The sequence below is a fragment of the Phyllobates terribilis genome, unplaced genomic scaffold (genome assembly GCF_046119375.1).
Source record: "Phyllobates terribilis strain yellow unplaced genomic scaffold, ASM4611937v1 Scaffold_8__6_contigs__length_399053987, whole genome shotgun sequence".
NCBI classification, from domain to species: Eukaryota; Metazoa; Chordata; class Amphibia; order Anura; family Dendrobatidae; genus Phyllobates; species Phyllobates terribilis.
This window is the reverse complement of record NW_027362768.1, coordinates 385,356,016-385,383,873: the sequence shown is the minus strand read 5'-3', so window position 1 is coordinate 385,383,873 and position 27,858 is coordinate 385,356,016. Positions and strand designations below refer to the sequence as shown.

At 46.9% G+C, this 27,858-nt stretch overlaps 1 protein-coding gene across 1 annotated transcript; it reads left to right on the top strand.

Annotated features, from left to right (window-relative positions):
• On the top strand, positions 1 to 27,164 carry GRM2 (glutamate metabotropic receptor 2). Its single transcript, XM_073645121.1, has 6 exons — positions 1 to 140; positions 12,392 to 12,999; positions 21,850 to 22,687; positions 23,522 to 24,585; positions 25,412 to 25,580; positions 26,412 to 27,164. Exons 2-6 carry the CDS (start codon positions 12,550 to 12,552, stop codon positions 26,483 to 26,485), a joined length of 2,595 nt encoding a protein of 864 aa, XP_073501222.1. The 5' UTR covers positions 1 to 140; positions 12,392 to 12,549; the 3' UTR covers positions 26,486 to 27,164.
• The last annotated feature ends 694 nt before the right edge of the window (positions 27,165 to 27,858 follow it).

Below are 27,858 nucleotides of genomic sequence, written 5' to 3'. Positions count from 1 at the left end.
CACCAGGAACAGAGGGAGTCTGGAGATCATCACCTGAGACAGAGAGAGACAGGAGATCGGAACCAGAGACAAAGGGATCCTGGAGATCAGCACTTTGGACAAAAGGAGCCGGAGTTCGGCACTTCGGACAGCAAAATCAGGTAAACTGATGCATGGGACGGAATACTGAAGGTGCAGATCCCAGTCAGAGATGTCTTAAATACAAAGGAAATAATACAGAGAGATCATAGGGGACAGATCCCAGTGGATCACAGGTTTTGGGCTGAAGCAGGGGAATGGGATCCATGAGATGCAGAATGGTAATGTGAAGACAGTATGGAGATGACATGGTCTATATGTGTCCTCTGTTATATACAGCTGCCATAGACAGGGCTTGTAAGGTGAGGACCGATTAATGGGTCATAAAAGTGTAATGTATGCGCTGTGACGTGCAGGCTCGGTCATATTACAGACAAGCAGCAGTTCAGAAGTGCAGATAACACATAGCAAGCACCCCCAAATGTGCCAAGCACCGGGTGTACACCCCAAATCTGCAGACACAGTGCTTATTAATAATAATATCTCAAAATTTACTGATCACAGCCCAAATACACCACCACATCTACTAAACACAGTGCATACATCCCTCAGTCTACTAATAACACAGTGTATATACCCCCAAATTTACTGAATACAGTGCACACACTCCACAATCTACTCAGCACACAAAATTTGCTCAGCACAAGTCTTTGAGTATATGCTGAGTGTACCCCACAATCCACTGATCACACAGCGCATAAGCCCCCATGAACACAGGTCACAAACACCAAACATATACTGTACGTACCCCCCGATTTACTGAGCACACACTATATGCTCAGCACAAGCTAGTAAGTATAATGCCTGTACCCCACAGTCTACTGATCAGTGCATGTACCCCACAATCTGCTGAGTGCATGTACCCCACAGTCTACTGATCAGTGCATGTACCCCACAATCTGCTGAGTGCATGTACCCCACAATCTACTGATCAGTGCATGTACCCCACAATCTACTGAGTGCATGTACCCCACAATCTACTGATCAGTGCATGTACCCCACAACCTATTGATCACTCAGTGCATGTACCCCACAATCTGCTGAGTGCATGTACCTCACAATCCACTGATGAGTGCATGTACCCCACAATCTACTGAGTGCATGTACCCAACAATCTACTGATCAGTGCATGTACCCCACAATCTACTGAGTGCATGTACCCCACAATCTACTGATCAGTGCATGTACCCCACAACCTATTGATCACTCAGTGCATGTACCCCACAATCTGCTGAGTGCATGTACCTCACAATCCACTGATGAGTGCATGTACCCCACAATCTAGTGAGTGCATGTACCCCATAATCTTCTGATGAGTGCATGTACCCCACAATCTAGTGAGTGCATGTACCCCATAATCTTCTGATGAGTGCATGTACCCCACAACCTATTGATCACTCAGTGCATGTACCCCACAGTCTACTGAGTGCATGTACCCCACAATCCACTGATGAGTGCATGTACCCCACAATCTACTGAGTGCATGTACCCCACAATCCACTGATGAGTGCATGTACCCCACAATCTAGTGAGTGCATGTACCCCATAATCTTCTGATGAGTGCATGTACCCCATAATCCACTGATGAGTGCATGTACCCCACAATCTACTGAGTGCATGTACCCCACAATCCACTGATGAGTGCATGTACCCCACAATCTAGTGAGTGCATGTACCCCATAATCTTCTGATGAGTGTATGTACCCCATAATCCACTGATGAGTGCATGTACCCCACAATCTACTGAGTGCATGTACCCCACAATCTACTGAGTGCATGTACCCCAGAATTTTCTGCTCATTGCATGTACCCCACAATCCACTGATCACTCAGTCATGCACCTTTCCAATATACTGAGCGCAGGGCATGTACCCCACAATTCCTGAGCACAGTGCAGACCCTGCTGGCGGCCATCTGTCTCCTCATACAGGAGCAGTAGTGTGGGCACAGCATCCAGCTCTCTGTGGGATACCGCCGCACATCTGGTTGTGTTGCTCTATTTTTTCTCTTCCTGTAGAAGTTGCTTCTCGGTGCACTGAGCTCTTTGTGCTGCCATCAGTTCTCGCTTTCTGCTGGATATTATGGGATGTGGGGCGCTGCTCCATCTGTTTGTCACTAATTGCAGCTTCCACTTATCACTTCTGGAGTCTCAGAGACTTTTCTTGTCTAAGTTATGGGATAAATGTCTCCAGTGTAAAGATGAGGGGAGAGGGAGAAGGAGATGTCCAGAAACTCCATGACCTGGAGGGATGAAAACCCCCCGGACATGAACCATTCCTAGCTACACTGCATTGCAATCTGGCTCTTATGGCATGCTTGCACTTGTAGTGCCCCAGCAGTTCAGATTTCTGTCTCCTCTTTCCTGCCTCAGTGGGTAAGCGCTCACAGGTGTCTTATGTTGTTAGAGGCGCTGGAATCTTTTCCCACCCCTGCTCCTTGTCTAGATTACAGAAGATGCCCCCCTCCCCGCATGCTGCTCCCAGGATCTGGTTTCCATGGCTACTCTGTGATTTCAGCCCCCCCACTCCAGACAATGATCTGAGCGTGGAGGTTGTATCTATGATTTATGTTGGTAGAGATGCATAAGATCCAGCAGACGAGCCCAGAATCTGCACATCTGCAGCCGGCTCAGTGGCCAGAGCGCCCCCCCCAGTGCAGGTGATGGGGTCCTCTTCTTTGTGATACTTTGTTGCATCAGTGACATTGTAATGCTGCAGTGATACAATCACAGTGTCAGGTGGAATCCGAGCTTCATACCATACAATCGATGCAGATTGTACAACCTGTCAATCACTCCTCCTCGTGAAGCCCAATGAGCACAGAATCCGGACCCGACTGATGAGCCGCCAAAAAGTAAATCAGGCGGAATGATGCCATGTTCTCAGGATTGGGGGCTGCAAACTGCCTGACCACAGGGGAGCCGGCGTCCTCCATGGCAGGGGCAGCCCCCTCAGGAAGGAATGAGGTCCACCATAGACATTATTATCTACGCACAGAAGACGAGGGGCTGGGAGCAGGGGGTGGTCCACGGCTGCAGTGAGGGGAACAACATGCACATTTTATACACCTGCATGATAATATTGTAGCTAAAAAGGCAGCAGGATCCCCGTCCATTTCACTGCAACAGAGAGGAGATGGCGGATCAGAACAGAATGTCAGATAAAGTATATACAGTCAGGTATCATTACATTTATTGGCCCCCGGACATTGCAAAGTCAGTTTATTAAAAACATTTCCAAACTTTCTGCTGTTGAAAATCAACAACACAAGAACAAAGTGAATAGCTGAACACAAGTCCTATAACAAGTGGTTTCTAAACACTCGGCACAACCTGTCACTGTTACTGACTACTGCAATCTCAGGATTCTGTCTGCAGTCACCACTAGGGGGAGCTCCCTGTATACAGAGATACATGATAAGATTCTGTCTGCAGCCACCACTAGGGGGAGCTCCCTGTATACAGACATACATGATAAGATCCTGTCTGCAGCCACCACTAGAGGGAGCTCCCTGTATACAGAGATACATGATGAGATCCTGTCTGCATCCACCACTAGGGGGAGCTCCCTGTATACAGAGATACATGATAAGATCCTGTTTGCAGCCACCACTAGGGAGAGCTCCCTGTATACAGAGATACATGATAAGATGCTGTCCGCATCCACCACTAGGGGGAGCTCCTTGTATACAGAGATACATGATAAGATCCTGTCTGCAGTCACCACTAGGGGGAGCTCCCTGTATACAGAGATACATGATAAGATTCTGTCTGCAGCCGCCACTAGGGGGAGCTCCCTGTATACAGAGATACATGATGACATTCTGTCTGCAGTCACCACTAGGGGGGGCTCCCTGTATACAGAGATACATGATAAGATCCTGTCTGCAGTCACCACTAGGGGGAGCTCCCTGTATACAGAGATACATGATAAGATTCTGTCTGCAGCCACCACTAGGGGGAGCTCCCTGTATACAGAGATACATGATGAGATTCTGTCTGCAGCCACCACTAGGGGGAGCTCCCTGTATACAGTTATATATGATAAGATTCTGTCTGCAGCCACCACTAGGGGGAGCTCCCTGTATACAGAGATACATGATAAGATCCTGTCTGCAGCCACCACTAGGGGGAGCTACCGGTATACAGAGATACATGATGACATTCTGTCTGCAGCCACCACTAGGGGGAGCTCCATGTACACAGAGATACATGATAAGATTCTGTCTGCAGCCACCACTAGGGGGAGCTCCCAATATAGAGAGATACATAAGATTCTGTCTACAGCCACCACTAGGGGGAGCTCCCTGTATACAGAGATACATGATAAGATCCTGTCTGCAGCCACCACTAGGGGGCGCTATCGGTATACAGAGATACATGATGACATTCTGTCTGCAGCCACCACTAGGGGGAGCTCCCTGTATACAGAGATACGTGATAAGATCCTGTCTGCAGCCAACACTAGGGGGAGCTCCCTGTATACAGAGATACATGATAAGATTCTGTATGCAGCCACCACTAGGGGAAGCTCCCAATATAGAGAGATACATAAGATTCTGTCTGCAGCCACCACTAGGGGAAGCTCCCTGTATACAGAGATACATGATAAGATTCTCTCTGCAGCCACCACTAGCAGGAGCTCCCGATATACAGAGATACATAAGATTCTGTCTGCAGCCACCACTAGGGGGAGCTCCCTGTATACAGAGATACATGATAAGATTCTGTCTGCAGCCGCCACTAGGGGGAGCTCCCTGTATACAGAGATACATGATAAGATTCTGTCTGCAGCCGCCACTAGGGGGAGCTCCCTGTATACAGAGATCCATGATAAGATCCTGTCTGCAGCCACCACTAGGGGGAGCTCCCTGTATACAGAGATACATCATAAGATCCTGTCTGCAGTCACCACTAGGGGGAGCTCCCTGTATACAGAGATACATGATAAGATTCTGTCTGCAGCCGCCACTAGGGGGAGCTCCCTGTATACAGAGATACATGATGACATTCTGTCTGCAGTCACCACTAGGGGGGGCTCCCTGTATACAGAGATACATGATAAGATCCTGTCTGCAGTCACCACTAGGGGGAGCTCCTTGTATACAGAGATACATGATAAGATTCTGTCTGCAGCCACCACTAGGGGGAGCTCCCTGTATACAGAGATACATGATGAGATTCTGTCTGCAGCCACCACTAGGGGGAGCTCCCTGTATACAGTTATATATGATAAGATTCTGTCTGCAGCCACCACTAGGGGGAGCTCCCTGTATACAGAGATACATGATAAGATCCTGTCTGCAGCCACCACTAGGGGGAGCTACCGGTATACAGAGATACATGATGACATTCTGTCTGCAGCCACCACTAGGGGGAGCTCCATGTACACAGAGATACATGATAAGATTCTGTCTGCAGCCACCACTAGGGGGAGCTCCCAATATAGAGAGATACATAAGATTCTGTCTACAGCCACCACTAGGGGGAGCTCCCTGTATACAGAGATACATGATAAGATCCTGTCTGCAGCCACCACTAGGGGGCGCTATCGGTATACAGAGATACATGATGACATTCTGTCTGCAGCCACCACTAGGGGGAGCTCCCTGTATACAGAGATACGTGATAAGATCCTGTCTGCAGCCAACACTAGGGGGAGCTCCCTGTATACAGAGATACATGATAAGATTCTGTATGCAGCCACCACTAGGGGAAGCTCCCAATATAGAGAGATACATAAGATTCTGTCTGCAGCCACCACTAGGGGAAGCTCCCTGTATACAGAGATACATGATAAGATTCTCTCTGCAGCCACCACTAGCAGGAGCTCCCGATATACAGAGATACATAAGATTCTGTCTGCAGCCACCACTAGGGGGAGCTCCCTGTATACAGAGATACATGATAAGATTCTGTCTGCAGCCACCACTAGGGGGAGCTCCCTGTATACAGAGATACATGATAAGATCCTGTCTGCAGCCACCACTAGGGGGAGCTCCCTGTATACAGAGATACATGATGAGATTCTCTCTGCAGCCACCACTAGGGGGAGCTCCCTGTATAGAGAGATACATGATAAGATTCTCTCTGCAGCCACCACTAGCAGGAGCTCCCGATATACAGAGATACATAAGATTCTGTCTGCAGCCACCATTAGGGGGAGCTCCCTGTATATAGAGATACATGATAAGATTCTGTCTGCAGCCACCACGAGGGGGAGCTCCCTGTATACAGAGATACATGATAAGATCCTGTCTGCAGCCTCCACTAGGAGGAGCTCCCTGTATACAGAGGTACATGATAAGATCCTGTCTTCAGCCACCACTAGGGGGAGCTCCCTGTATACAGACATACATGATAAGATCCTGTCTGCAGCCACCACTAGAGGGAGCTCCCTGTATACAGAGATACATGATGAGATCCTGTCTGCATCCACCACTAGGGGGAGCTCCCTGTATACAGAGATACATGATAAGATCCTGTTTGCAGCCACCACTAGGGAGAGCTCCCTGTATACAGAGATACATGATAAGATGCTGTCCGCATCCACCACTAGGGGGAGCTCCTTGTATACAGAGATACATGATAAGATCCTGTCTGCAGTCACCACTAGGGAGAGCTCCCTGTATAGAGAGATACATGATAAGATCCTGTCTGCAGCCACCACTAGGGGGAGCTCCCTGTATACAGCGATAGATGGTGAGATTCTGTCTGCAGCCACCACTAGGGGGAGCTCCCTGTATACAGCGATAGATGGTAAGATTTTGTCTGCAGCAACCGCTAGGGGGAGCTCCCTGTATACAGAGATACATGATGAGATTCTGTCTGCAGCCACCACTAGAGGGAGCTCCCTGTATACAGAGATACATGATAAGATCCTGTCTGCAGCCACCACTAGGGGGCAGCTCCCTGTATACAGTGATACATGATAAGATTCTGTCTGCAGCCACCACTAGGGGGAGCTCCCGATATACAGAGATACATAAGATTCTGTCTGCAGCCACCACTAGGGGGAGCTCCCTGTATATAGAGATACAAAATAAGATTCTGTCTGCAGACACCACTAGGAGGAGCTCCCTGTATACAGAGATACATGATGGGATTCTGTCTGCAGCCACCACTAGTGGGAGCTCCCTGTATACAGAGATACATGATAAGATTCTGTCTGCAGCCACCACTAGGAGGAGCTCCCTGTATACAGAGATACATGATGAGATTCTCTCTGCAGCCACCACTAGAGGGAGCTCCCTGTATACAGAGATACATGATAAGATTCTGTCTGCAGCCACCACTAGGGGGAGCTCCCTGTATACAGAGATACAAGATAAGATTCTGTCTGCAGCCACAACTAGGGGGAGCTCCCTGTATACAGAGATACATGATAAGATCCTGTCTGCAGCCACCACTAGGGGGAGCTCCCTGTATACAGAGATACATGATGAGATCCTGTCTGCAGCCACCACTAGGGGGAGCTCCCTGTATATAGAGATACACGATAAGATTCTGTCTGCAGCCACCACTAGGGGGAGCTCCCTGTATACAGAGATACATGATAACATCCTGTCTGCAGCCACCACTAGGTGGAGCTTCCTGTATACAGAGATACATGATAAGATCCTGTCTGCAGCCACCACTAGGGGGAGCTCCCTGTATATAGAGATACACGATAAGATCCTGTCTGCAGCCACCACTAGAGGGAGCTCCCTGTATACAGAGATTCATAATAATATCCTGTCTGCAGCCACCACTAGGGGGAGCTCCCTGTATACAGAGATAAATGATAAGATCCTGTCTGCAGCCACCACTAGGGAGAGCTCCCTATATTCAGAGATACATGATAAGATCCTGTCTGCAGTCACCACTAGGAGGAGATCCCTGTATTCAGAGATACATGATAAGATCCTGTCTGCAGTTACCACTAGGAGGAGCTCCCTGTATACAGAGATACATGATAGATCATATCTGCAGCCACCACTAGGGGGAGCTCCCTGTATTCAGAGATACATGATAAGATCCTGTCTGCAGCCACCACTAGGGGGAGCTCCCTGTATTCAGAGATACATGATAAGATCCTATCTGCAGCCACCACTAGGGGGAACTCCTCTGTATTCAGAGATACATGATAAGATTCTGTCTGCAGCCACCACTAGTGGGAGCTCCCTGTATACAGAGATACATGATAAGATCCTGTCTGCATCCACCTCTAGGGGGAGCTCCCTGTATACAGAGATACATGATAAGATCCTGTCTGCAGTTACCACTAGGAGGAGCTCCCTGTATACAGAGATACATGATAAGATCCTGTCTGCAGTTACCACTAGGAGGAGCTCCCTGTATACAGAGATACATGATAGATCATATCTGCAGCCACCACTAGGGGGAGCTCCCTGTATTCAGAGATACATGATAAGATCCTGTCTGCAGCCACCACTAGGGGGAGCTCCCTGTATTCAGAGATACATGATAAGATCCTGTCTGCAGTTACCACTAGGAGGAGCTCCCTGTATACAGAGATACATGATAGATCATATCTGCAGCCACCACTAGGGGGAGCTCCCTGTATTCAGAGATACATGATAAGATCCTGTCTGCAGCCACCACTAGGGGGAGCTCCCTGTATTCAGAGATACATGATAAGATCCTATCTGCAGCCACCACTAGGGGGAACTCCTCTGTATTCAGAGATACATGATAAGATTCTGTCTGCAGCCACCACTAGTGGGAGCTCCCTGTATACAGAGATACATGATAAGATCCTGTCTGCATCCACCTCTAGGGGGAGCTCCCTGTATACAGAGATACATGATAAGATCCTGGCTGCAGCCACCACTGGGGAGAGCTCCCTGTATACAGAGATACATCATAAGATCCTGTCTGCACCACCACTAGGGGGAGCTCCCTGTATACAGAGATACATGATAAGATTCTGTCTGCAGCCACCACTAGGGGGGGCTCCCTGTATACAGAGATACATGATGAGATCCTGTCTGCAGTCACCACTAGGGGGAGCTCCCTGTATACAGAGATACATGATAAGATTCTGTCTGCAGCCACCACTAGGGGGAGCTCCCTGTATACAGAGATACATGATAAGATCCTGTCTGCAGCCACCACTAGGGGGAGCTCCCTGTATACAGAGATACATGATAAGATTCTGTCTGCAGCCACCATTAGAGGGAGCTCCCTGTATACAGAGATACATGATAAGATTCTGTCTGCAGCCACCACTAGGGGGAGCTCCCTGTATACAGAGATACATGATAAGATTCTGTCTGCAGCCACCACTAGGGGGAGCTCCCTGTATACAGAGATACATGATAAGATCCTGTCTGCAGCCACCACTAGGGGGAGCTTCCTGTATACAGCGATACATGATGAGGTTCTGTCTGCAGTCACCACTAGGGGGAGCTCCCTGTATACAGCGATACATGATGAGATTCTGTCTGCAGTCACCACTAGGGGGAGCTCCCTGTATAAAGCGATACATGATGAGATTCTGTCTGCAGTCACCACTAGGGGGAGCTCCCTGTATACAGAGATACATGATAAGATCCTATCTGCAGCCACCACTAGGGGGGTGTCTTCCTGTATACAGAGATACATGATGAGATTCTGTCTGCAGCCACCACTAGGAGGAGCTCCCTGTATACAGAGATACATGATAAGATCCAGTCTGCAGTCACCACTAGGGGGAGCTCCCTGTATGCAGAGATACATGATAAGATCCTATCTGCAGCCACCACTAGGGGGAGCTCTCGATATACAGAGATACATGATAAGATCCTGTCTGCAGCCACCACTAGGGGGAGTTCCCTGTATACAGAGATACAGGATAAGATCCTGTCTGCAGCCACCACTAGGGGGAGCTCCCTGTATACAGAGATACATGATAAGATTCTGTCTGCAGCGACCACTAGGGGGAGCTCCCTCTATACAGAGATACATGATAAGATCCTGTCTGCAGCCTCCACTAGGGGGAGCTCCCTGTATGCAGAGATACATGATAAGATCCTATCTGCAGCCACCACTAGGGGGAGCTCTCTATATACAGAGATACATGATAAGATCCTGTCTGCAGCCACCACTAGGGGGAGTTCCCTGTATACAGAGATACAGGATAAGATCCTGTCTGCAGCCACCACTAGGGGGAGCTCCCTGTATACAGAGATACATGATAAGATTCTGTCTGCAGCGACCACTAGGGGGAGCTCCCTGTATACAGAGATACATGATAAGATTCTGTCTGCAGCCACCACTAGGGGGAGCTCCCTGTGTACAGAGATACATGATAAGATTCTGTCTGCAGCGACCACTAGGGGGAGCTCCCTGTATACAGAGATACATGATAAGATTCTGTCTGCAGCCACCACTAGGGGGAGCTCCCTGTATACAGAGATACATTATGACATCCTGTCTGCAGCCACCACTAGGGGGAGCTCCCTGTCTGCAGCTACTGCTCCATCCACATTCTTGGGGTTGATGAGGGGTTACAGAGGAGAGAAGGTCCTTCCATAATGTGGATTCAGTCTGGAACCTGCAGAGAATCTGACGCGGCGTCTGATTCTGACCCAGATGTGATAGGAGGCAAATGCCGGGTCTGTGGAATATCATCACCAGACTCCACAACACTGATCGGGGGTCTCTGCACTATGTTGGGGGTCATTCACAAGCCGAAGCCAAAGATTAAATATCTTCTCCTGGTATCCGAGCTATCACTGGTCTATAGACCTGGGCTCTGGTTTAGCCACATGGTCCAGCAGCACAGAGTATTTCAGGACATGATCTTTTGGGAGATCACAGACTAAGGGTTACATAATGGAAGAAGCAGGGTCCACTGTCTGTTATCTATCATTATCTATCTACTATCTATATATATATATATATATATACCGTGTATACACCGCTCAGCTGATTGGAGCAGAGGACTCAGCACTTAAACCCCTTGTGGGATGAGATTGTCTAGTTTACATTTTTGTCTCTCCTTGTAAATAATGTAGTTGCCGATAGTACTACCTCCTTGTCTCTCCTTGTAAATAATGTAGGTGCAGATAGTACTACCTCCTTGTCTCTCCTTGTAAATAATGTAGGTGCAGATAGTATTACCTCCTTGTCTCTCCTTGTAATTAATGTAGATGCAGATAGTACTACCTCCTTGTCTCTCCTTGTAAATAATGTAGGTGCAGATAGTACTACCTCCTTGTCTCTCCTTGTAAATAATGTAGGTGCAGATAGTATTACCTCCTTGTCTCTCCTTGTAATTAATGTAGATGCAGATAGTACTACCTCCTTGTCTCTCCTTGTAAATAATGTAGGTGCAGATAGTATTACCTCCTTGTCTCTCCTTGTAATTAATGTAGATGCAGATAGTACTAACTCCTTGTCTCTCCTTGTAATTAATGTAGATGCAGATAGTACTACCTCCTTGTCTCTCCTTGTAAATAATGTAGGTGCAGATAGTATTACCTCCTTGTCTCTCCTTGTAATTAATGTAGATGCAGATAGTACTAACTCCTTGTCTCTCCTTGTAATTAATGTAGATGCAGATAGTACTACCTCCTTGTCTCTCCTTGTAAATAATGTAGGTGCAGATAGTATTACCTCCTTGTCTCTCCTTGTAATTAATGTAGATGCAGATAGTACTACCTCCTTGTCTTTCCTTGTAAATAATGTAGGTGCAGATAGTACTACCTCCTTGTCTTTCCTTGTAAATAATGTAGGTGCTGGTAGTACTACCTCCTTGTCTTTCCTTGTAAATAATGTAGGTGCTGGTAGTACTACCTCCTTGTCTTTCCTTGTAAATAATGTAGGTGCAGATAGTACTACCTCCTTGTCTCTCTGTAAGTGATGTAGGCACTAGTGTTGAGCGAGTATGTTCTGTTCCGAGTATGCTCGGGCCGAGCTCCGAGTATTTACTGCTGCTCGGGGATATGGTTGAATCGCTCCCCATGATTTGCGACTGTTTGACAGCTTTATTACATGTGAGGAATGTGTAAGAAATAGACAATCTTCACATGTAATAAAGCTGTCAAACAGTCACAAATCATGGGGAGCGATTCAACCATATCACCGAGCAGCTGTAAATACTTGGAGCTCGGCCGAGCATACGCGGACAGAACATACTCACTCAACACTAGTAGGCACAGATAGTACTACCTCCTTGTCTCTCTGTAAGTGATGTAGGCACAGATAGTACTTCTCCATAGATCTGTGATAATGAGCAGTTATATGCCGGTCCATTTTTTGTGCGTCCTCCTTCACCTCTCGTCACTTTTCTCCTTTTCACACTTTCTCTCTCGCTCTCTTTCCATTCAGGATAAAGCTTCAGGGGTCTTTCCCTGGATTCTCTATGCCTCCTCCATTTCTGCCCAGTCATTCGCCCAAGTCCCCCGGCTCCTGTGTCCTGTTCTCCAGCAGCCCCTGAAGTGATTTCTCAATATCCGACTCTCACATCCGACCGTCCGGTTGAGCCAATGGCTATTCTCTTCTGGACGCTGTTTTTGCTTCCTATCTTTACCACTGAGAAAAGCAGCAAAATCCCCAGACCAGAGATCCGCATTGAAGGGGATCTGGTCATAGGGGGTCTCTTCCCAGTCCATGAGAAAGGGGGCCCGGGATCTGAGTGTGGACGCATGAATGAGCACCGGGGCTTGCAGCGTCTGGAAGCCATGCTTTTTGCTTTAGATGCCATTAACAGGGACCCCAAAATTCTTCCAGGACTTAAACTGGGAGCCCACATCCTGGACACATGCTCTAAGGACACCTATGCTCTGGAGCAAGCTTTGGAGTTGGTGCGAGGATCCTTGACTCGTGGAGATGGTCCTCAGTACCTCTGCCCAGATGGATCCTACGCAATCCATGGGGAGACACTCACAGCGATCAGCGGAGTCATCGGAGGCTCGTATAGCGATGTCTCTATACAGGTAAATGTATGGACTGAAACGTCCTGCGCAAGGAGAGATCAGGCGCCATCACCGTCCATTGTATGGCAGCGCAACATATAACTGCCTCTAAAGAATGTACAGTGGCGTGGAAAAATGTTTTCCTCCTCCCTAATTTCTTATTCTTCTTCATGTTTGTCACGTAAATGTTTCAGATCACGAAACAAATTTAAATATTAGACAAAGATAATACAAGTAACCGCAAAATGCAGTTTTTAAATGAAGGTCTTTATTATTAAGGGAAAAAGAAATCCAAACCTACAGGGCCCTGTGTGAAAAAGTGATTGCTCCCCCCCCCCCCCACTTAAAACATAAATTAACTGTGGTTTATCACATCTTTGGGAAGCAGAGTACAATTTCCCAGCCTGATTACTGCCACATCTGTTCTCAATCACTTAAATAGGACCTGCCTGACAAAGTGAAGTAGCCAAAAAGATCCTCAAAAGCTAGACATCATGCTGCGATCCAAAGAAATTCAGGAACAAATGAGAAACAAAGTAATTGAGATGTACAGTGCCCTGTGAAAGTATTTGGCCCCCTTGAACTTTTCTACCTTTTGCCACATTTCTGGCTTCAAACATAAAGATATAAAATTCTAATTTTTGGGGGAAGAATCAACAACAAGTGGGACACAATCGTGAAGTGGAACGAAATTTATTGGATATTTTAAACTTTTTTAACAAATTAAAAACTGAAAAGAGGGGCGTGCAATATTATTCGGCCCCTTTACTTTCAGTGCAGACGTTCAGTGAGGATCTCTGAAGGATCCAATGTTCTCCTAAATGACTGGTAATGATAACTAGAATCCACCTGTGTGTAATCCAGTCTCCATATCAGGGCCGGCGTCAGCACCCGGCGCACCCGGGCAAGTGCCGGGGCCCTGAGCAGGCAGAGGGGCCCACTCGCGGTCGCGCACCCCGCCGGGCTATGGGCGGAGGAGAGCGGTGTCAGCTCCCGCCCTTCTCTCCCGCTTGCTCAGAGCCCCGGCAGCCGGATACTTACCTCTCCCCGTGCCTCCGCAGATCCGCTGTCTTCCTGCTCTGCGCTCCCTGTGACGTCTCAGGTCAGAGGGCGCGGTGACGTCTTTCCACCGCGCGCTCTCCTGAGCCGTCACAGGCAGCGCAGAGCGGGAAGATACCGGCGACGCTGGAGTCCGGACCCGAGCAGCTGCAGCAGGTGAGGAGGAGTGAGGTGAGTATTTGATTTTTTTTTTTTATGTATGGAGGCATGGGGCATGATATGGGGGGGTGACATCCTGCATGGAGCATAATATGGGGGGGGGGGTGACATCCTGCATGGGGCATTATAAAGAGAGGGGGTGACATCCTGCATGGGGCATTATAGAGAGAGGGGGTGACATCCTGCATGGGGCATTATAAAGAGAGGGGGTGACATCCTGCAAGAGGCATTATAAAGTGAGGGGGGGGTGACATCCTTCATGGGGCATTATAAACAGATTAGGGGGGGTGACATCCTGCATGGGGCATTATAAAGAGAGGGGGGGTGACATCCTGCATGGGGCATTATAGAGAGAGGGGGTGACATCCTGCATGGGGCATTATAGAGAGAGGGGGTGACAGCCTGCATGGGGCCTTATAAAGAGGGGGGTATATCCTGCATGGGGCATTAGAAAGAGAGGGGGGGTGACATCCTGCATGGGGCATTATAAAGAGAGGGGGGGTGACATCCTGCATGGGGCATTATAGAGAGAGGGGGTGACATCCTGCATGGGGCATTATAAAGAGGAGGGGTGACAGCCTGCATGGGGCATTATAAGGGGGGGGAACAGCCTGCATAGTGCTTTATGTGGGGGGAACAGCCTGCATGGAGCATTATAAGGGTGGGGGGGACAGCCTGTATGGGGCATTATGTGGGGGGTAACAGCCTGCATGGAGCATTATAAGGGGGGGGACAGCCTGTATGGGGCATTATGTGGGGGGTAACAGCCTGCATGGAGCATTATATGGGGGCCAGTATCCTGTATGGAGCGTTATAAGGGGACCAGTATCCTGTATAAAGCATTATAAGGGGACCAGTATCCTGTATGGAGCGTTATATGGGGGCCAGTATCCTGTATGGAGCTTTATAAGGGGACCAGTATCCTGTATGGAGCGTTATATGGGGGCCAGTATTCCGTATGGAGCCTTATATGGGGGCCAGTATTCCGTATGGAGCTTTATATGGGGGCCAGTATTCCGTATGGGGCCTTATATGGGGGCCAGTATTCCGTATGGGGCCTTATATGGGGGCCAGTATTCCGTATGGGGTCTTATATGGGGGCCAGTATTCCGTATGGAGCGTTATATGGGGGCTAGTATCCTGTATGGAGCGTTATATAGGGGCCAGTCTTCCGTATGGGGCCTTATATGGGGGCCAGTATTCCGTATGGAGCGTTATATGGGGGCTAGTATTCCGCATGGAGCGTTATATGGGGGCCAGTATTCCGTATGGGGCCTTATATGGGGGCCAGTATTCTGTATGGAGCCTTATATGGGGGTCAGTATTCTGTATGGAGCGTTATATGGGGGCCAGTATCCTGTGTGAAGCGTTATATGGGGGCCAGTATTCCGTATGAAGCGTTATATGGGGGCCAGTATCCTGTATGGAGCGTTATATGGAGCCAGTATTCTGTATGGAGCATTTTACGGGGGCCAGTATTCTGTGTGGAGCGATTCGCCGGTTTCTGAGTTATTGTGGAATTTACAATAGATATCACTCATGTAATGTAAGAAGTGAAATCCTTGGCCTTGTACTATATATATATATTTCTCTGTGGTCTCTGTGCATCATGAATCGTGGTATGTGTTATAGGGGCCACTGAGACTCTTTCGCCCGGGGCCCAGAAAAACCTGGAGCCGGCCCTGCTCCGTATAAATGCACCTGCTCTGTGAGAGTCTCAGGGGTCTCTGCTCTGTGATAGTCTCAGGGGTCTCTGTTCTGTGATAGTCTCAGGGGTCTCTGCTCTGTGATAGTCTCAGGGGTCTCTGCTCTGTGAGAGTCTCAGGGTCTCTGCTCTGTGATAGTCTCAGGGGTCTCTGCTCTGTGAGAGTCTCAGGGTTCTGTTTCAAGTGCCGAGAGCATCATGAAGACCAAGGAACACACCAGGCAGGTCCCAGATACTGTTGTGTCGAAGTTTAAAGCCGGATTTGGATACAAAAAGATTTCCCAAGTTTTAAACATCTCAAGGAGCACTGTGCAAGCGATCATATTGAAATGGAAGGAGTATCAGACCACTGCAAATCTACCAAGTCCCTCTAAACTTTCATCTCGAACAAGGAGAAGACTGATCAGAGATGCAGCCAAAAGGCCCATGATCACTCTGGATGAACTGCAGAGATCTACAGCGGTGGTGGGAGGGTCTGTCCATAGGACAACAATCAGTCGTACACTGCACAAATCTGGCCTTTATGGAAGAGTGGCAAGAAGAAAGCCATTTCTCAAAGATATCCATAAAAAGTCTCGTTTGAAGTTTGCCACAAGCCACCTGGGAGACACCAAACATGTGGAATAAGGTGCTCTGGTCAGATGAAACCAAAATCAAACTTTTTGGCCACAATGCAAAACAATATGTTTGGCGTAAAAGCAACACAGCTCATCACCCTCAAAACACCATCCCCACTGTCAAACATGGTGGTGGCAGCATCATGGTTTGGGCCTGCTTTTCTTCAGCAGGGACAGGGAAGATGGTTAAAATTGATAGGAAGATGGACGGAGCCAAATACAGGACCATTCTGGAAGAAAACCTGCTGGAGTCTGCAAAAGACCTGAGACTGGGACAGAGATTTATCTTCCAACAAGACAATGATCCCAAACATAAAGCAAAATCTACAATGGAATGGTTCAAAAATAAACGTATCCAGGTGTTAGAATGGCCAAGTCAAAGTCCAGACCTGAATCCAATCGAGAATCTGTGGAAAGAGCTGAAAACTGCTGTTCACAAACGCCTCCATCCAACCTCAATGAGCTCGAGCTGTTCTGCAAGGAAGAATGGGCAAGAATTTCAGCCTCTCGATGTGCAAAACTGATAGAGACATACCCCAAGCAGCTGTAATCGCAGCAAAAGGTGACGCTACAAAATATCAACTCAAGGGGGCCGAATAATATTGCACGCCCCACTTTTCAGTTTTTAATTTGTTAAAAAGGTTTAAAATATCCAATAAATTTCGTTCCACTTCACGATTGTGTCCCACTTGTTGTTGATTCTTCCCAAAAAATGTGAATTTTATATCTTTATGTATGAAGCCAGAAATGTGGCAAAAGGTAGAAAAGTTCAAGGGGGCCAAATACTTTCACAATGCACTGTATCAGAAAAGGTTATAAAGCCATTTCTAAAGCTTTAGGAGTCCAGCGAACCACAGTGAGAGCCATTATCCACAAATCGCGAAAATATGGAAGACTGGTGAACCTGCCCAGGAGTGGTCGGCCGACCAAAATTACCCCAAGAGCACAGCGACAATTCATACAAGAGGTCACAAAAGACCCCACAACAACATCCATAGAACTGCAGGCCTCACTTGCCTCAGTTAAGGTCAGTGTTCATGATTCCACCATAAGAAAGAGACCGGGTACAAATGGCAGCAATGAGTTCCAAGACAAAAACCACTGCTGAGCAAAAAGAACATAAAGGCTCGTCTCCATTTTGCCAGAAAACATCTTGATGATCGCCAAGACGTTTGGGAGAATATTCTGTGACTGACGAGACAAAAGCTGAACTTTTTGGAAGGTGTATGTCCCCTTACATCTGGGGTAGAAGTAACACAGCATTTCAGAAAAGGAACATCATACCAACAGTAAAATATGGTGGTGGTAGTGTGAGGGTCTGGGGCTGTTTTGCTGCTTCAGGACCTGGAAGACTTGCTGTGGTAAATGGAATCATGAATTCTGCTGTCTACCAAAAAATCCTGAAGGAGAATCTCCGGCCATGTGTTCGTGACCTCAAGCTGAAGCGCACTTGGGTTATGCAGCAGGACAATGATCCAAAACACACCAGTCAGGTCCACCTCTGAATGGCTTAAGAAAAACAAATTTAAGACTTTGGAGTGACCTAGTCAAAGTCCTGACCTTAATCCGATTGAGATGCTGTGGCCGGACCTTAAACAGGCGGTTCATGCTTGGAAACCTCCAATATGGCAGAATTACAACAATTCTGCAAAGATGAGCGGCCAAAATTCCTCCAGAGCTTTGTAAAGACTCAATGCCAGTTATCACAAATGCTTGATTGAAGTTGTTCCTGCTAAGGGTCCATCCAGTTATTAGGTTTAGGGGGTAGTTACTTTCACACAGGGCCCTGTAGGTTTGGATTTCTTTTTCCCTTAATAATAAAGACCTTCATTTAAAAACTGCATTTTGTGATTACTTGTGTTATCTTTGTCCAATATTTACATTTGTTTTGTGGTCTGAAACATTTCATTGTGAGAAACTTGCAAAAGAATAAGAAATCAGGAAGGGGGCGAACACTTTTTCACACCACTGTAGGTATAGATAGTACCACCTCCATGTCTGTCCCTGTGAATCATGTACCTACAGATAGTACTGCCACCTTGTCTTTCCATGTAAAATATATATCTACAGATAGTACCATCTCCTTGTCTCTCCTTGCATATGTTGTAGATACAGATAGTACCACCTCCACGTCTGTCTCTGTGAATCATGTACCTACAGATAGCACAGCCTCCATGTCTCTCCTTGTATATGATGTAGAGATAGTACTGCCTCCCTGTCTATGTTGTAGATACAGATAGTACTGCCTCCATGTCTCTCCTTGTGTATGTTGTAGATACGGATAGTACCAACTGCTTCTTTTCTTGTTTCTACTTATACATGTTCTAGATATAAATAGTACCTCCCCGTTTCTCCTTTTATATGTTGTAGATACAGATAGTACCTCCTCCTTGTCTCTCCTTGTATATGTTGCAAATACAGATAGTACCTCCTCCTTGTCTCCTCTTGTATATGTCGTAGATACACATAGTACCGTCTCCTTGTCTCCCCTTGTATATGTTGTTGATGCAGATAGTACCGCCTCCTTCTCTCTCATTGTATATGTTGTAGATACAAATAGTACCTCCTGCTTGTCTCTCCTTGTTTATGTTGTAGATACAGATAGTACTGCCTCCGTGTCTCTCCTTGTGTATGTTGTAGATACGGATAGTACCACCTGCTTCTTTTCTTGTTTCTACTTATACATGTTCTAGATATAAATAGTACCTCCCCGTTTCTCCTTTTATATGTTGTAGATACTGATAGTACCGTCTCCTTGTCTCTCCTTGTATATGTTGTAGATACAGATAGTACCGTCTCCATGTCTCTCCTTGTATATGTTGCAGATACAGATAGTACCTCCCCCTTGTCTCCTCTTGTATATGTCATAGATACAGATAGTACTGTCTCCTTGTCTCCCCTTGTATATGTTGTTGATGCAGGTAGTACCTCCTCCTTCACTCTCATTGTATATGTTGTAGATACAAATAGTACCTCCTGCTTGTCTCTCCTTGTTTATGTTGTAGATACAGATAGTACCGCCTCCTCTTCTCTCCTTGTATATGATGTAGATATAGATAGTACTGGCTCCATTTCTCTCCCTGTATATGATAAAGATACTGATAGTACTTCCTCCATGTCTTTATTTGTATATGTTGTAGATACAGATAGTACCACCTTCTTGTTTCTCCTTGTATATGTTGTAGATCAGATAGTACTGCCTCCATGTATCTCCCTGTCTATGATGTAGATACAGATAGTTCCACCTCCATGTCTCTTTGTATATCTTGTATATACATGTAGTACTGCCTCCCTGTCGCTCCTTCTATGTGTTGCAGATACAGATAGTACTGCCTCCATGTCTCTCTTTGTATATGTTGTAGATACAGATAGTACCGATTCCTTGTCTCCCTTTGTAAATGTTGTATAGATAATAATGCCTCCATGTTGCTTCTTCTATATGTTGTAGATATTGATAGCACCACATCCTTGTTTCTCCTTGTATATGTTGTAGATACAAAAAATACTGCCCCCTTGTCTCTCCTTGTTTGTGTTGTAATTACAGATAGTACTGCCTCCATGTCTCTCCTTGTATATGTTGTAGATACAGCTAATATCACCTCCATGTCTTTCCTTATATATGTTGTGGATACAGATAGTTCCTCCTCTATGTCTCCCCTTGTATATGTTGCAGATGCAGAAAGTACTGCCTCCTTGTCTCCCTTTGTATATGTCGTAGATACAGATAGTACCATCTCCATGTCTCTCCTTGTATATGTTGAAGATACAGATATACAAGAGGCGGTACTATCTGTGTCTACAACATATACAAGGAGGCGGTACTATGTTGTAGATATTGATAGTACCACCTCCTTGTTTCTCCTTGTATATGTTGTAGATACAGATAGCACCACCTCCTTGTTTCTCCTTGTATATGTTGTAGATACAGATAGTACCACCTCCTTGTTTCTCCTTGTATATGTTGTACATACAGATAGTACCACCTCCTTGTTTCTCCTTGTATATGTTGTAGATACAGATAGTACCACCTCCTTGTTTCTCCATGTATATGTTGTAGATACAGACAGTACCTCCTCCTGGTTTCTCCTTGTATATGTTGAAGATACAGATAGTACCTCTTCCTTGTTTCTCCTTGTATATGTTGTAGATACAGATAGTACCTCCTCCTTGTATATGTTGTAGATACAGATAGTACCACCTCCTTGTTTCTCCATGTATATGTTGTAGATACAGACTACCTCCTCCTGGTTTCTCCTTGTATATCTTGAAGATACAGATAGTACCTCTTCCTTGTCTCTCCCTGTATATGATGTAGATACAGATAGTACCACCTCCTTTTATATGTTAAAGATACAGATAGTACCACCTACTTGTATATGTTAAAGATACAGATAGTACCACCTCCTTGTTTCTCCTTGTATATGTTGTAGACACAGATAGTACCACCTCCTTGTTTCTCCTTGTATATGTTGTACATACAGATAGTACCACCTCCTTGTTTCTCCATGTATATGTTGTAGATACAGACAGTACCTCCTCCTGGTTTCTCCTTGTATATGTTGAAGATACAGATAGTACCTCTTCCTTGTCTCTCCCTGTATATGATGTAGATACAGATAGTACCACCTCCTTGTATATGTTAAAGATACAGATAGTACCACCTCCTTGTTTCTCCTTGTATATGTTGTAGATACAGATAGTACCACCTCCTTGTTTCTCCATGTATATGTTGTAGATGCAGACTACCTCCTCCTGGTTTCTCCTTGTATATGTTGAAGATACAGATAGTACCTCTTCCTTGTCTCTCCCTGTATATGATGTAGATACAGATAGTACCACCTCCTTGTATATGTTAAAGATACAGATAGTACTGCCTCCCATTTTCCATCAGTGTATTATGCAGCTGATAGACCGGCATTACTATACAAAACCCATCTTCATATATCTATCAGTGAGTTAATACCGGGGGTCTTTTATCTAATTTTAGCATACGTGGTGCGGAGGCGAGCATGCGAGAACTTCCATCTAGTAGCCAAAGTATATAGATGATACAAAGTATCTCTCCGGGGGATCCGGCTCGTCCTGACATTACACGGACAGCACATCTGATTACACGTGATCGCAGGGGGCGCGGTGGGCGACCCGCACCACAGATTGATCTTTGTGGATTTATTTCTCTTATCTTGTAATTAGAGTATAGAAAAGATCATCTAAAATGAAAATCAATAGAAATGCAATTTGCAGAGAATTCCCTCCCCCTATAGTCAATAATGTGGATTCCCACCTGAGCCATTATATACCCGTACCTCATATTTTCTCCGTTTCCTCCAGGTTGCCAACCTTTTGAGGCTTTTCCAGATCGCACAGATCAGTTACGCCTCTACAAGTGCCAAGCTCAGCGATAAGACCCGTTATGACTTCTTTGCCCGCACCGTGCCTCCTGACTTCTACCAAGCCAAGGCCATGGCAGAAATTCTTCGGTTCTTCAACTGGACCTATGTGTCCACTGTGGCCTCTGAAGGGGATTATGGTGAAACGGGCATTGAAGCCTTTGAGCAAGAGGCCAGAGCTCGAAACATTTGTATCGCTACCTCCGAAAAGGTTGGACGGTCCATGAACAAAAAAACTTTTGCCAGTGTCATCAGAGCCCTCCAACAGAAGCCTACTGCCCGGGTGGTCGTGCTCTTCACCAAGATCGAGGATGCCCGGGAGCTTCTGGCTGCTGCCCAGCAACTCAACGCGTCCTTTTTGTGGGTGGCGAGCGATGGTTGGGGAGCGCTGGAGAGTGTGGTGTTTGGTAGCGAAGAAGTGGCTGAAGGCGCCATCACCATCGAGCTGGCATCTTACCCGCTGTTCGAGTTCTCCAAATATTTTCAGTCTTTACATCCTTTCAATAACACTCGGAATCCGTTCTTCAGGGAATTCTGGGAGAATAAGTTTCATTGTCGGCTCAATTCTTCGGACTGCACCAGGCATTCCCTGCAAGATGTCAAGTTTGAGCAAGAATCCAAGATCATGTTTGTGGTGAACGCTGTGTACGCCATGGCTCACGCTCTGCACAACATGTACCAGACCCTGTGCCCCAATGTCAGCAGCCTCTGCCCCACCATGAACCCACTCAATGGACGTCGCTTCTACCGGGACTACATCCTCAGCGTGAAGTTCGATGGTGAGTAGATTCTACTTGGGGGGAACGGTCTTGTTGGTCGTAGACTTTGATGTTCTTATTGTTAGAACCTTCCTGTTAGTTTTTTCCATCTTGTGTTTTGCGGTCACATGACCATCTGCCTATATATTCCAGCTCTGCCCTTTTGGCTGTGCTGGACTTCAGTGTTTGACTGTTTCTCTAGCCTGGTGCTTCTGTGCCTTTCTCTGTCAGTTCGCTTGGTCCTCTTGGACCTTTAGTACTTTTTGTCAGTTTGTCTTTTGTGTTCTACAACAATTTCTGTTCAGGAGGTGTTCCATTTTTGTTCCAGTCCTTAGTTCTTTTAAGGACCCCTCCCCTTATGCTATAGGTCTTCGTTCAGACTAGCCGAGGACTAAGGCGGGTCTGTTCGCTTGGAACAGGCAGCCCGCTCCATCGTAGGGGTTCAGCTTAGTCTTACTGTAGGGACAGCTTTCCCCTATCTTTCCTTAGTTCTTGTTGCAGATCATAACCCTTATGTGTTTAAGAGATTTTCCCTTCTAAGAGTGAAATGGGATATGAGCTATATCATAAATATCCAAGATGTGGGACCTGAAGTGATGGTCCGTACGGGGGGCCCCCAACACCTCTTCCAACCGGGGAAGCAAATGTCCAAGCAGAGAATTAATACATGGGCTCTTCTTTCTTCATTTTTATGAGCGTTAGCTAAGCAAGCACGCTCCACCATTTCTGTGACTTTCATAGAAGTGAATGGAGAGTACTGATACCGGCTGAGGATTAGGAATCTCATCATCCACGTGTTGTATCTCCACAGGTCACACCCAGCAGATTTATAATAATTCTCCTTTTTGTCTTCAGCTCCATTCCCTCCCCCGGACACGCGAAGCATCGTGAGATTTGACAAGTTTGGAGATGGAATTGGTCGTTACAACATCTTCAACTTCCAAAAAACAAATGGCCACTACCGTTACCTAAAAGTAGGCTACTGGGCTGAGGAACTGACACTCAATACCAGCAGAATCCCTTGGGCGCGCAGCTCGGTGCCGGTGTCTCAGTGCAGTGACCCTTGTAAGAAAAACGAGGTGAAGAGCATGCAGCCCGGAGACGTCTGCTGCTGGATCTGCATCCCCTGCCAGCCACACGAGTACCTGCTGGACGAGTTCATCTGTAAAGACTGCGGCCTGGGCTACTGGCCCAATGTGGACCTCAAGGACTGCTTTGAGCTCCCTCAGGAATACATCCGCTGGAGTGACGTCTGGGCTCTGGGTCCCGTCTGTCTCTCCTGCCTGGGGATTCTTTCCACCATGTTTGTTATTTGGGTGTTTGTTCAGAACAACAATACGCCCATTGTGAAGGCCTCGGGGCGTGAGCTCTGCTACATCCTGCTGATCGGAGTATTGCTGTGCTATGCCATGACCTTCATGTTCATCGCCAAGCCGTCCACTGGGGTCTGCACCCTTCGACGCCTTGGACTTGGCACGTCTTTTGCCATTTGTTACTCAGCGCTCTTAACCAAGACCAATCGCATCGCCCGTATCTTCAATGGTGCCCGCGATGGCGTCCAGAGACCTCGTTTTATAAGCCCGGCTTCCCAGGTTGGCATCTGCCTGGCTCTCATCTCCTGCCAGCTGCTTGTGGTGTTGGTGTGGCTGCTTCTGGAGCCGGCCGGGACTCGAAAGGACACGGCCCCGGATAAACGCTACGTGGTGACGCTGAAGTGTAACAGTGGGGACGGCAGCATGCTGTTGTCGCTCTCATATAACGTCCTCCTGGTTCTGCTCTGCACCCTGTATGCATTCAAGACCCGGAAGTGTCCCGAGAACTTCAACGAAGCCAAATTCATTGGATTCACCATGTACACGACCTGCATCATCTGGCTGGCCTTCTTGCCCATCTTCTACGTCACCTCCAGTGATTATAGGGTGAGAACCCGGCTCTTCATTCGGGGGGCACCATATGGGACAAGGGGTAATCTAGATTATAAATTGCGGATACTGGGGTCCCCTTTTGTAGAGCGGTCTGCACCCCGTATAGCTTTACTCCATGTGTAGATCAGCGAATAATGTAATCACGAGACATCAAAGCAAAAACTAATGGGTTAGCACTTAGTAATGCTTGACCGAGCAAATAGACTAGTCTCCAACTCTACCACCATCTCTCCACTCCTCATGGCTTCTCCGTCTTCCTCCTCTTTCCATGGAGAGTCGTCCACCTCCCGGTAACACTTCGCTGCCCTTTCCTCCACAGATTGTGGTGATAGACTGAAAACAAGCCAACAAGTTCCCAATTACCCCTCAATACTCGCATATAGGGGGCAGAACAGAGTCGGTGCCGATTAGTGCAGTCCTCTAAGCTGATTGACTGAGGTGGATCACAGTCACAAGGGTCGTGAACCGTGGGATCCTTCTCAGTGGAAGGATCCATTCTAGTCAAGCTATAGTTGGCCTCTCTTATGGGGGGATTTTAATCGGGACATTCAGTATCCAGTGGTCTTCCATCATTAGGAGGTGATACCCCCCAAAACACCTCCTTTGCCTTGCAGCCTAGCGCAGATACAACGTATAGCACCAGGATGTATATATTCCCACGTAACGTTACACTGTATAGCAGTATATGGGTTCAGTCCTGGGTGTTATGAATTTTCCTTTTTTCTTTACATTCCTATATCATACTGTCAGGATGATGAGAGTTATTATATTCCATTTACGATCAGATTACATGGAGCCTCCTATCTCTCCGTCATTTTAGGTCCAGACGACCACCTTGTGCGTGTCGGTCAGTCTCAGCGGCTCCGTGGTTCTGGGATGTCTCTTTACTCCAAAGCTTCATGTTATTATGTTCCAGCCACAGAAAAATGTCACCAGCCACCGCAGTGCCACCAACCGCTTCAGTGCCACAGGGGCAGGAGGGTCACAGGGTAAGTATGAGGGGTGTCTTCAGGGTTATAACAGTAAATGTCCTGATGAATATATCGGCCCCTGCTCTGTGCATGCACTACATCAGCTGAGTCGTCAGATTTCCTACACAAAATGTCTCCGCCATTGCCGTGCCCATGGCGGTACCCTACTTTTCATAGGCATCATCATAGAATTAAATATTGCTGTCCTACCAAATATTTGAGGGCCCATTAGAGATGTGGGGCATGCTGGGACTTGTGGTTAGAGGACAGTTGGGGACACAGGTTTGCTTGACCTTGTTTTAATGAATCACTTGAGGATGGAAACACAATTGTGCAGGAAGAGCAGTGAGCCCCCCCGATTAACCCCAAGCCTTGTGAATAGGTTGCATTAGCTCTTACCAGGAGAAGCATCTTCATTATTCAGGCAGAGAGCAGAAAGGGAATCACTATAGAAAAGTTCCCATATGCTGCTGCCATTAACCGCAGCTCAGATGTGGAGAAATGCAGAGCGAGGACCACAAGCCCCTTCTCCATTGTCATTTGCTCTCTGCCCCTCCTGCCCGCGATGCCCCAGGGGCTCTTTTAATGGGTTGATTTAAATTCACGTCCCTCCAGAAGCCGCTGGCGATCCATTAACCTGCAGAGACGGCGCATCCTCTCTAACGAGGGTCTTAACAAACCGCTCATTAATGCCCCCCCCCCTACAGTACCAAAGAAGACAACAGGACTTATCAGCCCCAATAATCACCCGGCACATCTATAACACCCCATAGAAAAGCTACACAACACCAGTCTGTCCCCATAGAGGTGCTGGCGGGGGTCCAGGGAATAACTGCATTGTATTTACAGGTTCCACCGTTCAGTACGTGCCCACTGTGTGCAACGGCCGAGAAGTGGTTGACTCCACGACCTCATCTCTCTGATACAAGTCCCAGGGCGGATGATGTCACGGTGACATCATAGAAGGTCAGGCCTGATCTGGAGCTGCAGGAGACGTCTGTAGACTGACCGGTCATCAGGAAGGACTCAACTCTGACACCAAAACTTTCATTAGATTTTCTCATACTGTTGTTGTTGGCCCTAAAATGACACGTAACAAGGGAAACATGGGGCCACAAGGAGGAAGATGGGGCCACAAGAAAGTGTCCAACTCCTTACAGAAGTATGTACAGGACAAACGGTGGCAGAGAAGACCCATTGTCTCCAGGAATGGTGGAATCCAAACGTGGCCACCGACTGGTGCAACCACCAAATCGCAGAGAGACGGCGGCGACAACAGAGGTAGAAGATGGAGAATGTGGAGGAAACTGGAGGACGCAAGGAAAAAAGACATCAGGAATGAGCAGAACCCATAATATCCAGAACTAAATCACTCCTAATGCTGGGACTGGGGACCAATGCGAGCTGGGGGGTCCCATGGTGACTCCTAGACCCCTGCACAATCAGACATGCAACATATGTGATAATCAGACAATGTATTTCCCTCCTTATCTTATTTGCACTAAATCAACAAGATCAGAACTAAAGAGCAACGAGGAGAACAAAACTCCAGAAACCGGATGTGAAATCAGAATTATGTAAATAAAATGTCATCGATTAAAACTCCCGATCCAGTGAAGGAGCCGCTGTGTACAGACATCACTTATACTGTATTACACTCCAGAGCTGCACTCACTATTCTGCTGGTGCAGTCACTGTGTACATACATTACATTACTGATCCTGAGTTACATCCTGTATTATACTCCAGAGCTGCACTCACTATTCTGCTGGTGCAGTCACTGTGTACATACATTACATTACTGATCCTGAGTTACATCCTGTATTATACTCCAGAGCTGCACTCACTATTCTGCTGGTGCAGTCACTGTGTACATACATTACATTACTGATCCTGAGTTACATCCTGTATTATACTCCAGAGCTGCACTCACTATTCTGCTGGTGCAGTCACTGTGTACATACATTACATTACTGATCCTGAGTTACATCCTGTATTATACTCCAGAGCTGCACTCACTATTCTGCTGGTGCAGTCACTGTGTACATACATTACATTACTGATCCTGAGTTACCTCCTGTATTATACTAAAGAGCTGCACTCACTATTCTGCTGGTGCAGTCACTGTGTACATACATTACATTACTGATCCTGCGTTACATCCTGTATTATACCCCAGAGCTGCACTCACTATTCTGCTGGTGCAGTCACTGTGTACATATATTACATTACTGATCCTGAGTTACATCCTGTATTATACCCCAGAGCTGCACTCACTATTCTGCTGCTGCAGTCA